At 39.6% G+C, this 19,132-nt stretch overlaps 1 protein-coding gene across 3 annotated transcripts in view; it reads right to left on the bottom strand.

Annotated features, from left to right (window-relative positions):
• Positions 1–15,124, bottom strand: part of SMPX (small muscle protein, X-linked) — a 58,821-nt gene extending 43,697 nt beyond the window's left edge. For all 3 annotated transcript variants that reach the window (XM_011963743.1, XM_011963745.1, XM_011963744.1), the window contains exons 1-3: positions 14,759–15,124; positions 11,059–11,115; positions 567–653 (exon numbers count right to left, since the gene is read on the bottom strand). In XM_011963743.1, coding sequence (XP_011819133.1) covers positions 567–653; positions 11,059–11,103 — 132 coding nt within the window. In that variant the 5' untranslated portion in view covers positions 11,104–11,115; positions 14,759–15,124. The remainder of the gene's footprint in view (positions 1–566; positions 654–11,058; positions 11,116–14,758) is intronic.
• Positions 15,125–19,132: the final 4,008 nt, after the last annotated feature.

Genomic DNA, 19,132 nt, shown 5'->3' with positions numbered 1-19,132 from the left:
AAGTACCCTTTTCAAAGGAAACATTTAGAGATTGAGTTTTTGTTTGTTTGTTGTTTATTTGAATCCCCAAATAATTTAATGTGCTTACTTCCTGCATTTCCACTTATCAGAAGCTCTACTAAATATTATTACATCCTGCTCAGTTGGATAAATGATCCCAAGTGAAAACTTACCAATCTAGTGACTACTGCTAGACCAAAAACTTGTCAGAGGCTTTATCCTCCCCACCACACACATGTGCACACACACACACATACACACAATCAATCAATCAATCAATCAAATAATCAGTCAATCAACAGACTGGAAGTTAAACTCAGTACCTTCAAATAATGGTGCCAGGTACAGTACTTAAATTTGGCTGAAGGGAAGGGAGGAGGCAGTGCGTTTCAGGGCTGACTAAGTAAGACAACTAAAGAAACGTACATACTGTATGTGATTCCTTGACAGTCATTTGCCCCCTCCCTTGTCCTGGAGAGCCAGCCCTTGCCTTGCCTCTGCCCCCTCTAGTGAAGATTTTAGAAAGGAAAAACATTGCTGTGTTCTTAGAGCTGAGGTTTCCTCACCTCCTCCACTTCGGGAGTACATTCTTTTCTTCTGGGGGGTTGACCTGCTCCTGGTCGAAAGGCTCCCATTGGAATATTGATATTTGCCTAAAAGAGAAAATGGGGTAAGTTTAGCTCAAGAAAAGTAAGAAATTGCAATGACATTCTGAGACAGTAATCATTGTGAAGAAAAATGCGTCTGAAAAGTACATCTTCAAAGCTTTTTATCTCAGGAAAATTGCTGTAATGACAGCATAAAAATATGCAAAGGAAAATTTGACTTCCATTTATTACAGATTACATTTATTACAGATTTCATTTATTACACATGCTTAGGTCTGTGCAGTGATTTTACAATTTCTTGTTGGATGGAAGAATTGGAAGACAGTTTGTTCTGGCTGTTGCCCTCCTGAGGTGCATATTATTTTTCTTTCTCAAGGATAAAGAGGGAACATATAATGACAGGCAAGGAGGAAAGAGCATCTGCATAAGTCATCCCACACCTTAGCCCTCCTTCCAGTCCTTCAAATTTACCACGTGGGAGGGGAGACATTTACACGTCCTAAGCTACCTCCTCCTTTCCATAATGTCCTGCACTTTATTGCCTTAGTCTCTGAAATTGACACTCTTCTACCTTCTTCCCAACATGTACTTGTATGGGTCAGTAAGGAGCAAAGAGGGTACTTGGCCAAGTTCCCTTTGTATCACCACTCATTGACTCTTCTCTTTTATGTTGATAACATACTAATCTCCATCAGTGGTAAACATAAAATACCTTCATGACATCCTCTAAACATTAAATTAGGTAGGGATATATTGACACTGTAATTTGAACTTGGTGAGATAATGTGTAAATTTGAATTTTGCCCATACTTATTTGATGTCAAATGGTGAAAATATGTAATGCAGATCAAAAATGTCTTCAACCAGTATTATCACTCACATAAAACAACCATCAAATACTATTTTAAAGTAGAATACAATATTTTTCCACTGAAGATAAAGTGTTGCCTTATGAGTAATTGGATATGTGGGCTTGAAAGTTGAAATTTCGTTTTGATGTTATGCATGTAAATGATGCCTGAACAAAAGGAGCAAAATATTTTTTTATCTTATGACATGGATTGTATGATTTTGGCACCACACCAAAGGAAGTTATTAGGAAGTGTGGTAAGTCCCATTTGGAACTGCCTGGTACAAGCTCTGTTGCCAGGGGAATGATTAACCCTATGAAACAGGAAGCATCCAGTGTCCATGTTCATGCAACATGGCAGGTCTGTATCGTGCTCCCTTCAGGAGCAGGAGGTGACTTTCCTACCCAGGAGCTTTAAAACACCCCATCCTTACTAGAATAATGCTGATACCACAGAAAGAAATAGATCCAAAGTATTCATGGAAAGTAACCAGAGAGGTACATCATTGTGGAGCCATTCCTAGTACCAACAAACCAAGGAGTATTTTTAATCAGTATGTACCACATATGTTAAAATATAAACCCAGCACAACTTTAGAGAAAAGCATTTTAAAAACCTAAGGCTGAGCTTTCTATGCTATTCTTACGTGTAATGGAAATACCAGGTGGCCTAGAGTGGGAGGAGGAGGGAGCATAAGAGAGAAGAAAGACTTGTCTTATATGGTGGCAAATATGGAGCCATACTTCATGAATTCCAGGATGCATCTCTTTTAATATCTCTGGTCAGAATGTGTCTTACAACCAGCAGTGTCCTACAATTTTAGTTGGCACATTTGCTTTATTTTGGCAGGATGTAAAATAATAGTATTTTACAATTGACAGCATCTTAGATTGGATGAAATATCATAGGGGCCTGAATAAAGAAGATCAAGACAGTGTAAATAATACAGAAGATAATCCATATTGGACCAATAGACTATTTCCATCACTACAGTTTGGATGAAAGAGGGGAAAAATCAATATAGAGATTATTTGGGGAAAAAGTTAACCAGTTAAAAGTTTAAATTGTCCCTACCCCAACCCATTTATTAAGCATCTACAGGGGGCATCTTCCTAATGGTGAGCTCAAGTTATCATATTGTTTCTGAAAGACTTGATTGCTAAATTAACTCATTTAATCAAGTATATATGCTCTATAGTAGATTGTAGTTTTTAGTAAGGGGACATGTAAAGGTCATCCAGAATAATATAATATTGTGAAGGGCATGTTATGAGATGACTACTCTTCCTGTTTGGAGATTAATTTTAGTGATGCGCCCCCATGTGGCCTCTACATGTTTCATGGGTGGCTTACAGTAGTGAAAAGAGCCTAATGCTAGCAGTTGCCACAAGTTAATCTGTGCTTGAAAAAGTAACAATTGCTCTGGGTCTCATTGTCCCCATTTGTAATATGAATGTTAGGCTGTGCCAACGGTTTTCAAACGTCTTAACCAGGGAACCCTTCCTTCCTTCAAATGAAGTACTGTAAGAATATCTACAGTGCAAAGCAGGCAGAGGTGGAGGGTTTAAATACCTGCATCCTCACAACAAACTTTTGAGGTTAGTATTATCATCTTCATTTTACTGATGAAGAAATGAATCCTCGGAGAGGCTAATTCTCTCAAGGTCATACATATAGTTCCAGGAAAAGGCAAGATTCCAAATTGAAGCTGCCTGACTTTAGGGACAGACCTTCTCACTCTCTCAAACCCGTCTCTTTTCACGTGGCCAAAAATAGCTCTCACCAGCTCTAAAATTCTCTAAAGCAGCTCTGATATTGGAGACTTACACTTTGAGAGTGGCCTTTGAAAAGGGGCACATAAAATGGATAATTTCATAATAGATACCAAAGAAAAGCCACATTGAAAAATGAGCCATTAACTCACCGACTTGACACTTTTTCTTCTTTAAAAGCATAACTCAAGAAATCAGAAAAACCTAAATGGAGGTTTTTTGTTTTGTTTTGTTTTGTTTTGTTTTGTTTTTTTGACAGCAGATATTGACAGGAACCAAAGCAGCCTGAAAATATGTCGAACATTCAATCATAATGTGCACCAATAAGGGAGTATAAGAGGCACGCTTTGTCAATTGCAGCATGCATTATACTATTAACAAGACGATTAGAGATGTTTCATTAGTATAATTATAGGGCAGTAATCTTTGAGTGACAAGTCATAGAATAAATTATAGCCATAAGAAAAATTCCTTATAATTTGAATTTGATGAAAATATGTAGATCTGTAGCTCTCGATTTTTATTCCATTGGCCAGAAAATTGGGTCATATTTTGTCTCTTTCACTGACTTACTCTGTGTTTAAACACAAATGAAATACTTTCTCAGCGACTAATTTTTCTACCTACAAATTGAGTATGGTATTTGCTACTAAAAATAGGCTTAAAATACAAGCTAAACTTTTATGAAAGAATAAACAAACAGAAAATGTTTAACATCGATGACCTAGAGTTGATATTAGGTTAGGCTTCCTTCTCCCCACAGATTCTATGTAAATGCAAAGGAAGCAGTCTCTTTTTTTCCTTTTGTAATGCAATCCTTTGTATTTCTTTTCCCTCCTTGAGGTTTATTCATTTTAGAGATTTAAAAATATGCCCCTGATGCAGCAGACCTGGTGCATCACTTTCCCAAGCTATATATAATTTGTTACATCCTCCAAGTTGGGAATGGAAAAAAAATCCACTAGATCATCTTTTGCCAGAATAGGATACAGTTCCCTGATAGAAGACCTATCTGATGTGAAATTAATACTACACTTGATCTCACTAGGTGAAGAAAAGTAGAAAGAATTCCCTGTAAGTTAATTCCACTACTCCCTTAATTATTTGTATTGTTCTCTTTGCTTGGCTCCAGGCTTTAAGCCCAGAGGATTCTGGAAACAATATTTCCTCCACACCCCTTTCTGTGTGGCTTACAATGGAATGACATCTTCTTTCCCCAGTGGATTGGATTCTGATAGCTGCCAGCCGGCTGGGTACTGACAATTCCTATTGAACTTTGCTTTCCACAGTCATTGTTCTCTCATCTCCCCCTCCCTTTTTGTCCCCACTCTGTCTCTCCTTTTCTGAACCCACTGTGAGTTTTCTGAGCAGTTCAGAGGCTTCTGGAGTTTCCTCCCAATGCATTATTTGTTTCAGATGACCCCATACTGATTCGATCTTTACTTTTCAAAGGATTCCAGCAGCTCCTGCCAGAATCTATAGCCTCCCCCATGCCATTCTTCTGTAGTATGGACAGAGGAAATTCTACAGGGTTGCATTTTGCATTATTTCTTTCTGCTCTTTCCTATTCTCACAGTCTTAGTCGTTCTCTGAATGGAGCAAGATATGACATTTTGAGATTTATAGCATCTTTACAGAAGACTTCAGAAAGAGGTTTGTTTTTTCATAACAGATTAGAAAATGAGATTCTTGTTTGATATATTAACATAAAATGAGAGACACATACATATCTACCTACTAAAATATAGTCAACTTATTTTAAAATAAAATTCTATATCACTGGAATGCATAACTGCTTAGGGATTCTTGAAATGTGGAGTGGATTCAAAACACGGAAAACTTTCCCACATAACACAATTTTGAGAAACTTCTACTTTGCCAGTGTTCTTCACCCATGATGTTTCACATTGAAAATGTTTTTATTTTTGCTGTGTTCTCAACACTTTTTTGTTCTCTTCAATAATTTCCTGAATGACTCAACTGTAATCTCATCATCCAGAGAAAGGCAGATTTCAGGAATGTACTGTACAGCTATTAAGATAATGTGCACAATTGGTCGGGGGCAGGTTGTATTTCTGAAGTGCTTTTGGATGTCAACATAAAAAAACATGACATCTTTTTGCAAGTGTATGACTGCTTTGCCTCATGTCACAAATATAGAGCTAGGCAGAGCCGCAATGGTCATTAGCTGGAGGTAATACTGAACCCATCTGAGAGTAAGACTCCTACATTCCAGTTCTTAATACACTTAAAAGAAACCAGCATTGGAAATCATAAACAATGTATTATAGTGGTTTATGTAAGAAACAGTAGATCTATGATCAAAGAAAAGGGCTTGTCTCTACATTAAAACAAATGGCAAATGAAAGTTAATTTTTAATGTTTTAAATTTAAATAAAATATTGAAAGAAGGCATGTATGATCATTATGATTTTTAGCTTTAATCTATCAGATTAACAATGGATGGTGATAGTCTATTCCTCTATACCAATGATTGTCATATATTTGGAATCATTTTTAAACTGGAAATCCTACACAGGAAACACTTAGAGTCTTTAATGCCTATCTGTAAATATTTTCATCTTCCATGGAAACTGCTTTCTTCTTCCACATTATGCCTTAGATAAAGGAGAGTGGAAGAACAATGACAACTAGTGGGGAAAGGAAAGAAGTACTGAAACATGGAGCATCAGAATATTCTCTTTCTCTTCTACACATAGATTGGGTAGCAACAGAAAACTTCCCATGCTAAGAAGCCACATACTCACTAATGATGTAGGACTCATATAATTTTTTTCAAATGTATCATAAGTTAGATTTAGTTTTACAAACGGCTTAAGTTGATTTAGCCATGGTTGTTTGAATTTCAGGACCATGTTTATCATTGAGTCTCTTTACTTTGTACTTTTAATTCCAAGGCAACTTACTCTTAAGGTGACTTTAATCAGTGTAGACTATCTTCTTCACTGAAATGCCGACAGTGTTTCTAAATATTGAGTTCTTTAAAAGGGAGGCACCCAGCATCCATAAAACGGTAATTGCCTCTCAAGTAGCCTTGGTGCTTATGATTACCCTTAAAATGGTCCACACCCACTCCTCCAGCCTTACTCTCTGTGCCAATGGTGGGGACAGTAAGTAAAGACAGCATTGCAGAGTGGTTCCAAACACAAGCTTTGGGATCAGACTGAATAACTGATGTTAGGGCTTGACTATCCTACTTACAAATTGTATAATCCTGGGGGAGTTACTTCACTTTTCTAAACCTAATATTATGATCCATGGAAATCCCACTGCACTGGGCCAGGTATATGGTAAACCTTGAATAAACTGAAACTATTATTGTCATCCTGATAATAAACCTTAGAAGTTATTCTCAAGAAGTTCACAGACTTACAAGCTGGACAGAGACTTAGAAGTCATTTAACTGAAGCCTCTCCCTTTGAAGATCACAAGGACCAGGGGTGTGAATTTACACAGTAGAGCTAAGACTGGGGCACAGGACTCTTTTGGTTAGCCATGAAGTTCTCAGATCTCATGGAAGAGGACAAGTAATATTCAGCTTACTTTCATTAACGGTGGAGAGAAAGGATCAGTGACAATCCAGAGAAGATTGGCTCTGTGTGAATTGGGGCCCTAAGGAGGCCTGTGGTGGTTCCCAAAGTGGGTGTATTCAGGAGAAAGAAGGACAGGCAGCTGCTGCCAGTGGCTGGTGTCACTTGGTCTCATTAGAGAGAGTCACCAAACAGATCGCTGATGGGATTAGGTTCCAGCAGTTCTAGCTTTCCCCACCACCTGTCATGTCAAATTCTTTCATTTGAGGGAGAGGACCCAATATGCAGAGTGTGCTGATGTTACCTTGGTTGCAGCTCAATTCCCACCAACAGTAGGGTTGTAAGAAGCAGCCTGGAGAGACCAGAACCGGAGTTGGCAATCTATAGCCCACAGGCCAAATCCAGTCCACCACCTGATTTTGTAAATAAAGTTTCACTGGGACATAGCCACAGTCATTCATTTACGTACTGCCTATGGCTGCTTTTGTGGTACAACAGCAGAGCTCAGTAGCGGGAACAGACCAAACAACTCACAAAGCCTAAAATATTTATTATCTGGTCCTTTATGTAAAAGATTTGTCAACCTCTGGCATAGAACTTTATCAGCTGCTTAGGGGACAAAGGCCCTCTCCAGGCTAAGAAAGAATCAACTGATTCTTTCAGGATATTTTTATGCCCCCGGCAGAGATTTAACTAATACAACTAAAGAGAAGTGTAGGATTACAATCCCTTTACAATTCAAAAGTCATCTCTTCTTCAGTGTGGATGTGAAAGACTACTGTCTACCTCCTGTAAGGGTGGTTCTAGTTCTGGCCTCCCTCTTATTCTGGTGCACGGAGGAGATGGAATAAGTTGAAGACAAAGCCAAGGCCATTCCATGCATTATTTGGATAGTTAGAAGGCTCATCTCTGAAGGAATTTGTATACTATAAACCAGGCACTTGCCATAGATTATTTTGTCTATTCATTATAATAACCTTATTAAGTAGTATGATTGCCCCCATTTTACAGAAAGGTAGACTAAAGGTGAACTAACATTGCAGAGATTTGTAACTGTTTGACTCCATGTTGTCTGGAGGTGCATTAATTCAACTCCTGAAATGCCTGACTGTTCAAACTATGGTCAAAAGTAACTTAAATTCACCCAAGCCAGACAAACTAGAAATCTAAGTCATTGTTTCTGGAAGTTTGCACTGCAAAACACTATCTTGTAAGATAGTCACTGAAAAGGTCCAATATGTTTAGAAAACATTGCATATGTTTCTGCCCTCTTAGAAATAACTTGATGCCATTAGCAAGTTATGGACTCTGAGAAAAATTTTCAAACATTAAACCATATTAGCCTCTAATCTATAACAACATCCCATAAAACTAGTATGCCAAGGAACACACTTTGGGAGCTGTTGAAGTAGATGATGGTGGTGAATGTGATAATAGCTAATATTTATTAAGCAATTATGGTGAAACCAGGCACTGAGCTGAGTATTGACAAGCATTAAATTCATTTAAACTTCATAGTAATCCTATGAGATAAAGACTGTTACTAATTCTTCTCTTGATAGATGAGGAAACTGAGGCACAAAGAGGCTAAATAACTTTCCCAAAGTCTTGCATCTAGTAAGTACTGGAGACCTTGAGTGCCTCAAACACATGGATCAGGGATCAATTCATCTTTGTGTATACTCTATACTTAGCACAGTGCCTGGCACATATTATGCACTCAGGAAATAACAAATGAACTGAATTGGAGATAAAATCCTAATAAAAATAAGTGACTAGAAGATATGGAGTAGAACATTTCAGAGCTTTAAATGGTATTTACAGTGAGGAGAGTCCCTTATTAATCAGGGCTTCTATTTGTTCCAGACAAGACTAACCTAGATAATGTCCGTACTATAAACCATTGTGTATGGTGTAACCATGTTCATATTTTATTTCATGTACCCTACTTAAGGTTAATGCAAAGATAATAGGAAAATATCAGATAGTGCTGATCCTATTTACCCACAAGAAATAATATTTCATTTGAAGGTGCATTAAATTGGGCCTTTTGTGTGGCATAAAATATATCAAAAGAGGCAATACCACATCTATAAAGAACCGCTGTATTGCCTTTGTTGGCAGAATGGATGGATCTTTTGTAATGCGATATAATAACGGCTACTGAGAACAGTCAGTCACAGCTTTTAAAATATTACAAATCTAAAAATATATCAAGGTCAAAATTAGTAAATAAAATGCTAGTGAATTTTCAGTGTGGATTTGAGGGAGGCCAGGGACCATTAAGGAAGAAAAACTAACACACTTTCCGTTTTAAAAGTAAGAGGGAAAAAAGGCAGCCCGAAAGAAGACTGTTTTTGTGTCCTGAAAAAATAAAAAGGAATTTTTATGTTTAGCACTTCCAGAGGTTCAAATTCAGTGATTAAAAGATATTACTTCTCACAACTTTGACATAAAGTATTCCTGAATGATGATAATAATTCTAATAATGGTTGGCACTCAATGTGTGCTTACTATGCTGTTTTTTTGTTTTTTCTTTTTTTTTTAGATGGAGTCTCACTCTGTTGCCCAGGCTGGAGTGCAGTGGCACAATCTCGGCTCACAGCAACCTCTGCCTCCCAGGTTCAAGCGATTCTCCTGCCTCAGCCTCCTGAGTAGCTGGGACTACAGGTGTGTGCCACAATGCCTGGCTAATTTTTTGTATTTTTAGTAGAGACAGGGTTTCACTGTGTTAGCCAGGATGGTCTTGATCTCCTGACCTCGTGATCCGCCCACCTCAGCCTCCCAAAGTGCTGGGATTACAGGCATGAACCACTGCGCCCGGCCTACTATGCCGTTTTAAGCATTTTATACATGTAGCCCTAGGAAGTGAATACTATTATTTTTTTCTCCATTTTACAGATGTGGAAATAGAGGCGCAGAGAGGTCAATTAGGGAGAGTAATTTTCCCATGATCTTACACCAGTCCAGGATGGATTAAGGACCCTAGTAATATAGTTTCAGAGCCCATGCTACTAACTGCTTCTACACTGGGTAAAAGAGAAGATTCAAAGGCTCAAGGATGTCCACAGGTCTGGGATACAAAATATAATTCCACTACCACTGTCATGGAAGTCAGAGGCTCACGAGGTAGACACCAGAGGGCTGGATGTGACAATGCAGAGTGGAATCTTGCCAAAGGCATAGGCCCTTCCTTGGTGGTTTGTTCAATGACATGTTTCCAGAGGTTGTTGTACATCCTACCACTTAAGAACCTCTTCAATTTAAGGATCTGTATTAGTCATGACAAGGAAAGATCTGTCCCTCCACCTACCTCTATCAGTGGTGTTTGCTAGGATTTCTAAACCCCTTGATGACGTGTTTACAACCTGGCCACAAGCACAGCCCTCCACAATACAGTCAACCATTTATGATTGTGTTTCTGTTGTGATGGTACATCAGGCCTAAAATATTCAGGAACTGCCACATGACCTGCAGTATTCAGGAAAGTCCAAGAAAAAAGTTCCTTTGGAGAAAGCACAGACAGGCTCCATGTTGATGGAAAGGTGGAATTTTACAATAAAGCATTGTGCCCAGTTTCAGGGTGGAAGCCCGTTGAGAGTCAAATACAGAGCCCTTAAGAGAAATAACAAATTAAGTATTGAGTAAAAACAAATACTGAAAGTTATTTTCATAATTGTATTTTTGTTTCCAAATGCCTGCTTCCTCCTTCCCTTTTTGTGGGTGACACTTAAGTCAGTTTAAACAACCAAGGAATTTGTTTGCTGGGAGGGCATGTGGAGAACTAATAACATGTGAATTTTAAAAGATAAATACCCAAGCCCTGGGAAGAACACTTAACTACAAAAGGATATTATTTGAAGAAAGATGTATTTCAAACAGATGAGTCAACAAACTGTGACTCATCTGTTTGCGCACATATCAATTGGAAATTAAAAATAAAATTGAATATATCCTCTATCAATGAACACATCAAAAACATATCAAAAAACATACACATTACATTTTTTAGAAGATAATTTAATTCTCACTTATAGACTGATTGTCTTATAATTCAGAACAATTAAATAAAAATAGCTTACTTCTCCTGTCTCAGTTGTACCTAACTGGTTTTATATCCTTTCTCAATTGTACCTTACAAATCTTATGAAGAACTTTATTTTCTTCTTGAAGTTCATCATGAGCTAGGAGTGAACAATCACCAGAAATATGACTTACTAAGCAATCAGGCAAGAAGTTGAAGAGCTGTTGTTAAAATACAAATATACCTACTTACCTGGATGGCTCTAACATTGGAAACTGGCTGTTTCGACATATTCATGCAGTCTTATCCCTAAAAAAACAAGTAAGAAACTGTTAGAGGTGGCAGCATTCAGATTCTCAGTCTTGATAAATTAGAATTTAACTCATGATTCAACTGGGCAGTCACCCCTTTCACTGGCCATATGTTCTTTCAGTCTCAGTTTCCAAAGTTACTAAGAGACTCTCCTTCCTAATGCCTCGGGTGAGGGAACACTAGAGCGCCAGGATAAATCATTCAGGAGGAGAAATGGTGAGACGCCTCGCCCCTGATGCTAATGATATACAATCAGAAACTTGAAAGGTGCTATCATCTCCTTCCCTGCCCTCCTGACCTTCTGCCAAGAGCAGCAAAGCAAAGAGATTGTGGAAATAAAACACCTTTGTTCCGAGCCTCTGAAGTTCTTGGCTTGAAACTGAACTTTTAATCTGAATTCATAATTGCCAGGGCTGCTATAGTTCATTGGGAGTGCCTCCTCTTTGTTGAACACCCAAAAAGAAATGGCCTGTACCACTTCCTTAACTGCTGCAATGCTCTCTACTTGCTGTGCAGTATCTGTTCTGCCCAGCAACCTAGGAGATGCTCTGAGGATGTAGGTCCCATCTCCTGCTCTGTGTGCCCCTACCCTATGCTTTCAACCAGGTGCCTCATACGGAGCCCAGGCTCTGTAAACACAGGCAGACAGCAAGCCTCACCTGTAAACTTTTCTTTCTAGGAGGCAAGGAAGACTTACACATGACCATATCAAATCCTCAAGATGTAGAAGTGCTTCCTTCCCAAAGGACTTTTGCTTTCTTTAAGCATGTGAGACCTGATTTAGAGCACAGTGACTAGAGCACATTAGGGGATGCGGGATGCAACTTACTGGAGATAGGGGAGAAGGGAATGGCCCAGCTCTGGCCTGTTTTTGTAGCTTGGCCTATTAAATGTCAGCAGGACCAACTGAAAAATTAAAAATTCATTGAATTCAAAGCATGCTGTGTTTTAAACCCAAACTGTAAAACAGGTTGATCGAGGTCTATCAACTGGTGTAAGTGATGTGTTCACTGGTGAGTAAAAGAATGCAAAAAGCAGTGTTGGCATTTGCCACACATCTTGTGTAACCTGGGCAATGTCACTCAATATTTCTAAGCCCATTTCCTCTTCTTTAAATTTTACCTGCTTCACAGGTTGTGGTAAGAATCCATATGACATACATGCTCCTGAAAAGGCCTTGTGAACTGTAAAGAATGATGCAAATATTTATTGTTTATTACCATCATCCATAGCTAATGACCTTGGAGTGCTGTACTCATCTCCAGCTTTAAGTTCAGAGTAATAATTTTTATAGGTATGTTCCCCAACACCTGTAGAGATAAAAGATCTGAAAAGAACTCTGTGAAAAAAAGTTTTTTGAAATCTCCAAAGTCTTAGGCTCTATTATGTGAAGTTAAACAATTCCATATTTTTTAAAAACCTCTATACTCAGGGTATCCAAATATATAGTTTTTGGAGCCACATACATGAAAACAATAGGACTCTTTTTTAAAAGTTTCACCTGAATGTCTTTGTAACATATAGATTTAGCCTCCATGCATAAGGGTCTAGGTAGAATTATTTTTAATATGGTTACAAAATTAAAAAGCAACAACAAATGGAACAGTCAAGGATACATTTTTCTCTATGATATGTTTCAAATAGATTGCTGTCTTTCCTGCAGCGTCATAAAGAAATGAAGGACTTTTAATTTGTGGATCTAGGACACACAGCTTAATTCCAAAAAGAAAAGCTTGGTGGCTTAATTTTTAATGTTTTTATTCCTCAAAAGCTGTTAGAAGTCATACAAAGCAATAATTTTCACAGAACTTTAAATATCTCAGCATATGGTATTCTCTGTGTGTGTACAACTAAAGTTTAACTAATATCACTTGGGAACTTGTCCAAAAAGTTATTGTACATCAATTTGAAACAGAGATTAGAAAATTTCTTTATGTTATGACAATAGCAAGTTGAAATGTTTTTTAAAATTAGTCAGTGAATGTTATACTGTATTTTTTTAAAAACCAATTTTATATTTTCAATGGACTGATTTAACTTACTACTGGATTGCTGCTTTTGTGTGAACCTCTGAGCCTCCAGAATGGATGGGCCTTGTCTCCTGTATAATTTTGGTATATTCCAATTTGCATACAAATCTCTTAACATGCATGTCAATCTTTGAAAGAGACATCTATAGAAAGCTGGTCAGATCCCAACTCTCATTCCTCACAAACAGGCTGGATAACATTTGTGTAAATCAGTTCAGCAGCAGTTCCTGCTGTCCTCATTATTTTCAGAGAAATCAGGGCAAAGCATACTGATGAATAAAAATAGACAGTGTTCCCTGTTTCCCTGGCCATGCAGTCACCTCTGTCAGGGATGTAAAGTGTGGAACACACCTTCCTTCTTCATCTGCATGCTTCGTCCCCGGACCAAGAAAAGAAAACTATGCCTTAGATACACACTCCACTCCCATGAGGGCCACCACTTTTCATCCAAAGAGGTACTCTTTACAGCACTCAATTACTATGTCTCCCGGTTCTGGCTAAAGTTTTGAAACGTGGAAAGTTTGACAAGGCATATACTGACTTTTACAAAGCCTATAATATAATGAAAATGCTTGCCAGCTGAGCACCGCTGAGTTTTCCTGGCAGTTCTTTAAGTCGGTGGGGACCATTAATTAATGGTCTGTATGCTGAGTCACCTATGATATATCCCTGCTCGTCTTTGATTGGGTAGCACCTAATATCTGACTTCTAAATAGAACTCTTTGACTTACTAAAAATTTGTCAATAGTAATATCACTCATTTAATAAGAAGGGATTCAGAGGAAAATCAATCACTATTCAGAGATAAGAGCTTTGTTTATTCTTTTTAAAGGTCGAATAAGTGGGTAAAGCTCCACCTCAAAGGGAATTATCTTCTGTCCTGTAGCTAAAAATAATTCCTGAGAAGGGTGTAGAAAGATGTTCAGCTGTCTGAACTGACTAACTCCTTATTCACTCTGCTTTAAATATGCTGAGAGGAAAGAGGTACTCTTAGTGTTGTCATGCTTCAGAACCTGGTGCCCACATAGAAAGGGACAGTGAGTGCTGCCCTCTACCCTACTGAATATGGAAATACTGTGACCAAAGTGAAAATTTTAAAAGATGGTTCTATCATTGATAGAACTTTATCATTAAGACCAAGCCTAGTGCTTAGGGAAAGGATAAAATCATTTTAAACTTGTACTGTATAAAAACTCTGGCAATCATTTGCATTTTGGTGAATCAAAGAATTAGCATTATAGCTTTTCTCTGGCCCAAATTCTGATGATTTCTTGGCTTAGGGCTTCAATCAATCTGCAGCTGACCGACTAATCCTGGCCAGCACAGCTTCAAGGTCACAGTTATAATTTCTAGACTATGGACATTTTATTATTGCCACTATCGATGAAAACTGCCCTTCAGTATTTGCCTAGTTCAATATTCTTTCAGCACCCTCACCCCTCACAATTTATAAACAGAATCAGCAATACCACCAATGAAAAATGAATTTACAAGAAAGCTATACTCACTGGTTACAAGCCTACAAAGTTAAAAGTAGTCACTTCAAGTTAGGTATCAAGGAAATTTCCTTTAGAAAACCCAGTTGCTGAGAGCTGGGTCCTTCTGCTTACCTGCTTTATGTATTTGTTTACTGCCTAAGGAAAGTCCCAGGCAGCCAGATGCAAGAATATAAAGCTCCTTGGAAGGTGGAAGGGGTGCCCGGTGTCCTCTGAGCTGCGATCTCAATTCCGATGCTTTTCATGTGGCTGAAATAGCTCGAGTGCTCTGTGCCTCTCCCAGTATTGAGAGCTGCTCCTGGCTCGGGGCTGGAGGGGAACTTAAACCGTTAAGGCTAAGTGTTAAAGAGAATTCCTGTCATAGCTCACAGTTGTTCTTCCTAAATATAGAGTTTGATACAAGCCATACGCTGGCTGCCTCCAAAAGGCTTGACCGTGCGAAAAGCAGGGCTCAAATGTCAGCCAGGAGGTGGCTATGGTATCTTATGTGCCCTCCTAATCTTCCAGAAGATGCTGGCTGCATTTTCTCATATATTCTGAGGGGGTATAGCAAAGTTCAAAAAGTAGAAAAAGTCTATCTTTAGCTTTATTACCTGGATGCCAGAAGATGAGCATTCAATAAAAATTGGGGGGGGGGTGTCAGCATGGCACCATGCCTCTCAGCAGGGGTACTGACATTAAACAGGGCTTGAATCCTAGCTTGGTCACTTGGGAGCTGTTAAAGTTACTTAATAATAAGTACTCAACAAATAGTCACCAAATAATGATAATTATCCTATTAAGTTGAACTATATGACATTGCCCTTTTTGTAGGTCAAAAATGGTCCAAGACTGACAGGCTGGTGAGGTTCCAGAGCCCACAGCCCTGCCCACTCTGCTCTACTGCCTCTACTAGTGACAAAGATTTTGACCCTAGAGCATATGAGACAACAGAACAAAGAAGAAATGCCTATTTTAAACATGACAAGGGCCAGGAGCAGGTACAAGGCAAAACATTTTTTAAAGAGAAAACTTCCAAATCCTAAGATACATGCTCATTATTTTTAACACTACTTTTAATTTTTTTTAACCTCTCCAGTCTCTGAAATTACCTTTACATAGAGTTGTACTTCAGTAGAAGTATTAAACAGAGTGGAGAGACTTAAAATCCATCCACTGTGGAAGTGAGCTCCATGTCTGAGTTCTTGACAGTATGGTCAAGCCACTGAACTATATTACCAGCAATCATCGCTTACCAGTCTTCTTGTTACATGAGGAAAAAAAGCTCCAATTTGTAGGAACCCTAGACATCAGGCTTCTGTTCCCTGTAGCTGAATGCATTCCAGATGGAAGTAGTTGGCTTTTTTCAGAACTGTAAAAGGAAAACCAACTTTCTGGGAGTTTAGGAGGTCAACAGATAATTTTGTTTCATTTCAGATTGGGGTTCACCATTAAGTTCTGTTCATGTGCTGTTCAAAAGAATTGTATCTTTAAAATTCAGTTTAGACATCATCCTTTGAGATCACATGGTGCCAAAAGTGAGTTATTTATACACTGGAGAAGAGAATATAGTGAGCACCTTAATATTTCTCCAAGTGTTTGGCTACTTCTGTGTGTTCAGAGCTCTTCACCAGACAAATGATGGCATCACTCCATGGACCAACAATGAGCCATTTTTGGTCCCTTGTCCTGAAGTTAACCCATGCATTTTACCACAGTCCTTTTGCCCCAGTGGCCTCTCAGTAGCCACTGATGGTGTATACATTGAGGAAACTGCTCCTGGCAGAAATGCCTTGTATACAGGGCTGGCCCAATATGAGTGTGGCTGCCTCTGTGGGAAAAACTAAGGTGTGCTGCATAACCAGGGCTCTGTTGGTCATAAGTCACAGTAACCCAAAGGGAACAAGTTTAAGCCAGGAGGGGTGTGGCAGACAGTCAATGTCTTTCTCAGTATCACTTCTGTCCACCTGAGTTCTGTAGCTGTAGGCAGCTTCCAGTACACTGTCAGCTTCACACCTCTCTCTTTTTCTCTACACTGGGGCTCTGCATATCATCCAGAAGCAGGAGACATAACCCATAAGTGCCAGGAAAAAACACCCCTAGGGACAAGCCTCAACCAATGGGAATGAAAGTCGAGCGATAGATGTCCCCACTTCCTCATCCTATGGTCGGAAGATTCTGAGGTGTGATCTACAGTTTCCCAGAGGTCCCCAGCAGGACCGAGCCCCAGCTGCCCACCATGGGGATTTGCTCATTAATATACCCTTATTGGCTTCCTCTTTTCCCTCACTTCCCCCGCTTGCATTCTCTGGGATCATCCCCCAAGTAGATCACCTGCAACCAAGTCCTTGTCTCAGCATTTGGAGTTGAGGCAACCCAAACTAAGAAAAAAGAATTTATTAGGAAGGTTTCATATTGTGAGAGGAAGGGCAGGGGTGCAGGTGAACCTCATCAATTATCAGAACCAAGAACTCAGACCTCACTAGAGAATGATGAATCTATTTCTGCAGCTCCAATTTTAAAGACCTCAGGGCTCTGGTTGGCCCAGCCTGAGTCAATACCGCACTCCTGGTTAGTAGCAAGGTTACCAAGCATAGAGGAGGCCATTGGGGTACATACCTATGCATTAGGTCCTTCCCAAAAAGGGGAATAATTGTGAGCTGAGCAGCAATCCCAGTTGGGTCTCCAAGAGGCACCAAGAAGCCAAGTGCTTTTCCTTGACTTCTTGCAATAGCCTGAAATTTCTACTCCTGTTGTCAGGTTATTGATTTAAGATTCCATAAAAAGACATATGCTGGCTGGGTGCGGTGGCACACGCCTGTAATCCCAGCACTTTGGGAGGCTGAGGCAGGCAGGTCACTTGAGGTCAGGAGTTCGAGACTGGCCTGGCCAACATGGTGAAACCCCATCTCTACTAAAAAAAATTACAAAAATTAGCTGGCATGGTGGTGCGCATCTCTAATCCCAGCTACTCAGGAGGCTGAGGCATGAGAATCACTTGAACCTGGGAGACGGAGGTTGCAGTGAGCCAAGATTATGCCACTGCACTCCAGCCTGGGCAACAGAGCGAGAGTCTGCCTCAAAAAACAAACAAACAAACAAACAAAAAAAAAAAAAAAAACACACATGTTGTTTGACAAGGGTAACAGAAGAAGTCTCTGACACACACCAACACATACCAGGTTGGTGAGTGACAATTAACTGGGCCTGAAGGGATGGGGCACAAGATGTGTCCATTTCCTTTTTTTTTTTTTTTTTTTTTTTTTTTTGAGACGGAGTCTCGCTCTGTCGCCCAGGCTGGAGTGCAGTGGCCGGATCTCAGCTCACTGCAAGCTCCGCCTCCCGGGTTTATGCCATTCTCCTGCCTCAGCCTCCCAAGTAGCTGGGACTACAAGCGCCCGCCACCTCGCCCGGCTAGTTTTTTTTGAGACGGAGTCCATTTCTTTTTGAGAGGATTGATATAGGAGGAGAAGTTGGAAAAACATAGCCTTAAAGTGTGAAAAATGGAGAGCTAGGGGGTACTGGGCATTGAGGGGTAGGTTGAGTCCTTTGGGCATATTTCAGTGGAGATCACAAAGAGGGGTATGGTTGGGGGGGTGTTGACAAAATCAAAATTCACTTAAGTCATTCCTACCTGCATGCCTTCACCCCTCCTCCCCTATGGTCAAAGAGCAGGATATCTAACAACATCTTACATCTATAGAACCCTTGCTCAGTTGCAAAGTGCTTTCATTTGTATTATTTTATTTAGTCCTCCCAACAGCCCTGTGGGTTCAGTGGCATTCTTCCAATTTTATCGATCAGTAAGCCAAGGCTCAGACTGTCATTTCAGAGCCAGTTATCCCCAGCTTTTGACTTTCAAAGTTAGTGCTCTTTCTTATTATACCACAGTGCCCTCAAGGAACCACACTCATCTGTATGCCCCACATAAGCACATACAAATATGGTAACAGGATGCATTTGCTTGCAAGTAACAGAAAACCTAACTAGCAGTGGCTCAATCAACAGTCATTTAATCATCTCACAAACCTAGGAACTTAAAGGAAGGTAGTTATGGGCTGGTTCAGAAATTCTACGAAGTCAAACACTCTCGGGCTCTTCCCAGATCCTCTTTGGGAAGGTGGATCTACTCTGCCACTCTCAACAAGTCAGCTTTTCATCCTCATGCTTCTTAACGTGTGTTCCCAAGATGGCTGCCACAGCTCCAAGTGTTAGGACATTTTACAAGCATCCAAACAAGAAGGAATAGCAGTGATGATGGGAAAAGGGGCTTTTCTTGCCAAGGAGGAAACTCTTTCCCAGAAGCCCCGAGCTGACTTCCCTTTACATCTCTTTGGCTGGAACCGAGTCTCGTGGCTGCAAAGGAGGCTAAGAAAAGAAATAAATGGAAGGAGGTGGATGGAATAGAAATGATTAGCTAAGATCAAATGTTCCATATAAAATTGGGATGCTCTTAGCAATGAAGAAGAAAGGAAACAGCAGTGACACAGACAAAACGTGCACACACAT

Source organism: Colobus angolensis, unplaced genomic scaffold (assembly GCF_000951035.1).
Source record: "Colobus angolensis palliatus isolate OR3802 unplaced genomic scaffold, Cang.pa_1.0 Scaffold622, whole genome shotgun sequence".
NCBI classification, from domain to species: Eukaryota; Metazoa; Chordata; class Mammalia; order Primates; family Cercopithecidae; genus Colobus; species Colobus angolensis.
The sequence above is the reverse complement of the archived record's forward strand: the minus strand, read 5'-3'. Positions and strand labels throughout refer to the sequence as shown.